General features: G+C 37.6%; 1 protein-coding gene across 1 annotated transcript; it reads right to left on the bottom strand.

Moving 5' to 3' along the window:
• Nucleotides 1–400: 400 nt before the first annotated feature.
• On the bottom strand, nt 401–1150 carry LOC145280585 (protein CFDP2-like). The gene has a single exon (XM_080132167.1). The coding sequence runs from the start codon at nt 1148–1150 to the stop codon at nt 401–403; it is 750 nt and encodes a 249-aa protein (XP_079988293.1).
• Nucleotides 1151–4454: the final 3304 nt, after the last annotated feature.

The raw sequence follows: 4454 nt of genomic DNA on the forward strand, positions 1-4454 counted from the left end.
GAGTTGGTGTGTCATTCAGATCCATCTGCTGGGGGAAAACTGTTATGTGGCTTAAGATCTCCTCATCCGTATTGGATTGTACATTCAGTAGGTGCCGAAGTACTCTTGCCATCTTTTAATTATCTGTTTTGGTTGGGTCAGTATGGTTTTTTCATCTTCTGATAAGAGGGCGTTAGTCATCTGGGCTCTAGGGCCATACACTTCCTTCACTGATCTGAAGAAAACTGCAGAATTGTTTTCCTCCGCTTGCCTTTGCATATCTTCAGCCTTTTTCAGCCGCCAGGTGTTTTTCATTTCTCTTAGTTTTTCTGGACTTTTGCCATCACTTGTTTTAGCTTCTTCTGGTTTGCTCTAGCCGGGTTGCTTAGCTTTGATTCTAATGTTTGGTTTCTTTCATTTATTACATCTCTAATCTCTTGGTCATTCTCATTGAACTAGTCCGTATTCCGCTTTTTTGTGTAACCAAGTACCTCTGCCGCAGCGGAGAATATACAGGCCTGCTTAGCAAGCCCCACATTTGTTCTGGTGAATCAGACTCATCGTTGGTTTGTTCTAATGCTGAGTTGATTGCAAGTTTTAGTCTATCTTGCCATTTTCTATCTCCGAGCTTTGATGTGTTTAGCCTTCTCTTGCGTTTCGTTGTCGCCCTGCTGTACACAGGTTTTATGGAGAACTTGAAGGTAATCTTGATTAGGTAGTGGTATGTTTGGCAATCTGGTCCTCGCATAGCTCTTGTGTTCTTGGCATCTTTGAGGTCTTTCATTATTGTGATAACATAGTCCAGGAGATTGGGTTGTTTTTGATCTGGGATGTTCCCAAAACTAGTAATGTTTATCCGAAGTTGGAAGTAAGTGTTCGTAATTGCCAGTTCAAACTCTATGCACAAACAGAGCAGCAGTTCTCCATTTGAATTGGCATTTACCTTTCCAAACTTTCCGAGAACAGGGTCCCATGTATTGTAGTCATAGCTCACTCTAGCATTGAAGTCACCAAGGACAACTAGCTTATCCGCTGCAGGGACGTTTGCTATGGTGTCTTTCAGCTGAGAGTAAAAGGCCTCCTTTTCCTCGTCTGGGTAAGTCATTGTCGGTTCATAGACGTTGATAGTGGTGATGTTACGGTCATGGGATGTGGTGATTCGCAGTGTCATTATTCTTTCAGAGACTCCTCTCGGACTCTCTGCGAGTCTATTGGCTATGTGATTTTCTGATCGCAAAAGCGACGCCAGCTCTTTTTGGTTGACCTACAGGACAGCCCTTCCAGAAATAGTTTCTTCTTGCTTCTCTCAGTTGGTCCTCCCCGCTGAGTCTTGTCTCCTGCAATGCAGTTATGTCGATATTTGTATTTTCGAGCTCCAGATGTATGAGTGCTGTTCTTCTATGTGGTCTGTCACCCAAGTCCGCATTGAGCATTGCTCTGACGTTCCATGTTCTGATGTTCAAGTCTTGAGTATTGTTATTTCTTGTTCTGTTGTTGTTACCGCTCCATTGGAGATCCACACCCCGCGGTTTGGCAGTCAGATGGTCTTTGGATGAGCTTTGTTTACCTCACCTTTTATTGATGTAGACATATATTCATTGTCTCCGGAAATCTTGATTATCGACTTTGAGTATGAAGTTAGTATAGTCTGTGATGGAGACGTCGACTAGTAAGATAGTAATATAGTCGAATAATTGCAATGAGATCAGGTGCTGTCTCCCGCAAGCGAATTTAAACTTCAAGAATTTTGGAACGTAGACCCTGATGTTAGATAATGAGACCTTGTAGTGCGTGTCTACATTGACAGTTGTGATTTTGAATTTTCTAGTGGTTTGTTTGTTGAAATATTTTATAGTTAGGTTGTAGAGTTTGTGGAAGTTGGTAACAGAATAATAAAAAGTGAAGCAAGAAAGAAAATAGTGATAAAAATAGATAGTAAAGAAGAACGCTTTTTCGACTATGAAAAAGGAAAAGCAATGCCAATTTCTACTAATATGGCATTGCGACGCCCGATCGTTCACTACCGCAGGGTTTCCACTTCACTTACCAACGACAATGCAGAATATCCATATTTCAATCTTTTGATAGGACAACCTCCTCAACAGGACAGTGTGGAAAGAGAAATACTCTCTAGCTACTACAACTGGCAAAAAAAAAACTGATATACAGCATTAGATCCCCCCTTTGTCAGAAACAGTGCTTATTTATTCAAGATGAAGACTGAATCGCAAAATAGGGGGCACGGACTATAAATAAATAAAATAGCATACACATTTTATTTGACGGACACTACAAATTACTTAGATCTTGCATTGGTGCCTTACTGTAATGCCGCAAGTGAGTATTTTTGATCATTTCAATGTTAGCACCAAGGATGTAGATGGTTAATCTACATCGATACAACCGGGAAACTCTATTCAGAAAGTCTGCTCTTAATTTTCCTTAAAGCATTTTACTTTAGCTGGATTTTTGCATTTTAATGCCTGTTATCAAGAAACCGTGAAATAATGAAAACCGCTGTGATATTTCAGATGGCTCGAACCTTTCAATGTTTGCCAATACATTTCGGTAAAATTTCAGTTTGATATATTTTCTCGGTTTCTCGAGCAACTAATAAGATTTCGGACCAGAGAAATGATATTGCCGAATGATTCGAACCGTACAACAGCTGAATATGCAGACCGTCGTTCATATGTTCTGTGGAAAGAGAATTAAATAGTAGCTTAAATGTTAGGATCAACTTGGCTACATTTCTATCTGACATATATCGCATATGCGTGACTTGATCGACCTGGTTAATATTTGCCTGTATGCCAGGATACATTTTCTAAAGATGTGTGTGTGCTATTGTGAATGATAGAAATTAGTACATGTACAATAATGGCCTTTTTTTTTCTTTTTCACTCCTCATAATCTTCTTCTCTCTTTCTTCATACATATATATATATATATGTATATATATATATATATATATATATATATATATATATATATATATATACATATTGCTTCATCTACTTGGCCGCTTTTTTTGCCGTCTGTAGCTTCCTCAGACTTTTACAAAAACCGTTTCTGCAAAAGTCTGAGGATTCTACAGACGGCAAAAAAAAAACGGCCAAGTAGCTGAAACAATAATGTAACTTTACAGAAATATACGGTAATAAAAAATAAAACGCATATCTGCTCTGCAAAGGTATTGATCACTTTCTTCAGTTTTTATTAATTACCATTTCCACTAAATATATGCATATATATATATTTATATATGTATATATTTATATACACATATCTCTATCTATCTATCTATCTATATATCTATAAAATTTAAAGTGTACGTCTCTTTGTGTGTCTGTATGTGTACATTTCCCTACGCAACAGCTCTGTCAATTTTTAGTCTAAAGACTCGAAATTTGATATATAGGGTACTGAGATTAAGGAAAATCCATGTGATCGGTTTTCAGCCAGAAATTTGGGGATTAAGGGGTCAAAACTCAACGATTTGACCTTTGAGAACGCTACCAAACTCCTCCCACAATTTTGGGTCTACACACTTTAAGTTTTAGATATTTGTTCCTTGGGCATGGATTTAACTTAAAAACTTTATTTGAGCCCAAAACAATAAATGTTAAGGGGTCAAAAACGTCGTCAAAGTTTAAAAAATTGATCTCTGCGGCCTCTTCCAAACTACTCAGACAATTTCTGGTCTAAATATTTTAAATTTTACATGAAGGGTATTCAGAGGTAGGGCAAACTTTTTAATCGGTCTCGGTCGAAAATCTTTAGTTATCAATATATAAATGTATGTATGTATGTCTGTTTGCATGTCTGCTTAAAACTTTCAATAGATGCGACCGATGTTACCAAGATCAGTATCGTTTTAAATTCCCACCTTTCATACGAAAAATATCGAAAAATTGGGTAAAACATTTATACGTTCCCTTCAACAAGGCACTTTTTTACAAGGGTGGGCACTTTTTTCGCCGATATTTTGGAAAGTTATCCTCTCCTTTAGAGTGTCTAGCATTTATTTTTTAAAAGGTCGCTCCCAGTTTAGCTGTGGTCGTAACAGCATAGACGTTAGGTTTTTACCTCGTTCTTTTCCTCCTTCGCGGTACGAGTTCGAGCGTGCCTTCCTACTACCACATTTTTTTTTTGTTAAACAGACACATTCAAACACCCGGGCAACGCCGGGGTGAAATGGTATATATATATATATATATATATATATATATATATATATATATATATATATATATATATATATATATATAAAGTGAACGTGTCTGGCTGTCTGTCTGTCTGCGTACATTTCCCTACGCAATAACTCTGTCAATTTTTAGTCTACAGACCCGAAATTTGATATACAGGGTACTGAAATTTGGGAAAATCTATGGGATCGGGTTTCGGCCAGAAATTTGGCTGCTAAGGGGTCAAAGTTCAACGATTAGACTTTTAAGAACTCTTCAAAACTCCTC

The sequence above is a fragment of the Euprymna scolopes genome, chromosome 1 (assembly GCF_053919585.1).
Source record: "Euprymna scolopes isolate OS-2025 chromosome 1, ASM5391958v1, whole genome shotgun sequence".
Classification (NCBI taxonomy): Eukaryota; Metazoa; Mollusca; class Cephalopoda; order Sepiida; family Sepiolidae; genus Euprymna; species Euprymna scolopes.

Coding starts and splice junctions, on each gene's coding strand:
- LOC145280585 (XM_080132167.1), bottom strand. CDS start 1,150: ATGACACTGCGAATCACCACATCCCATGACCGTAACATCACCACTATC.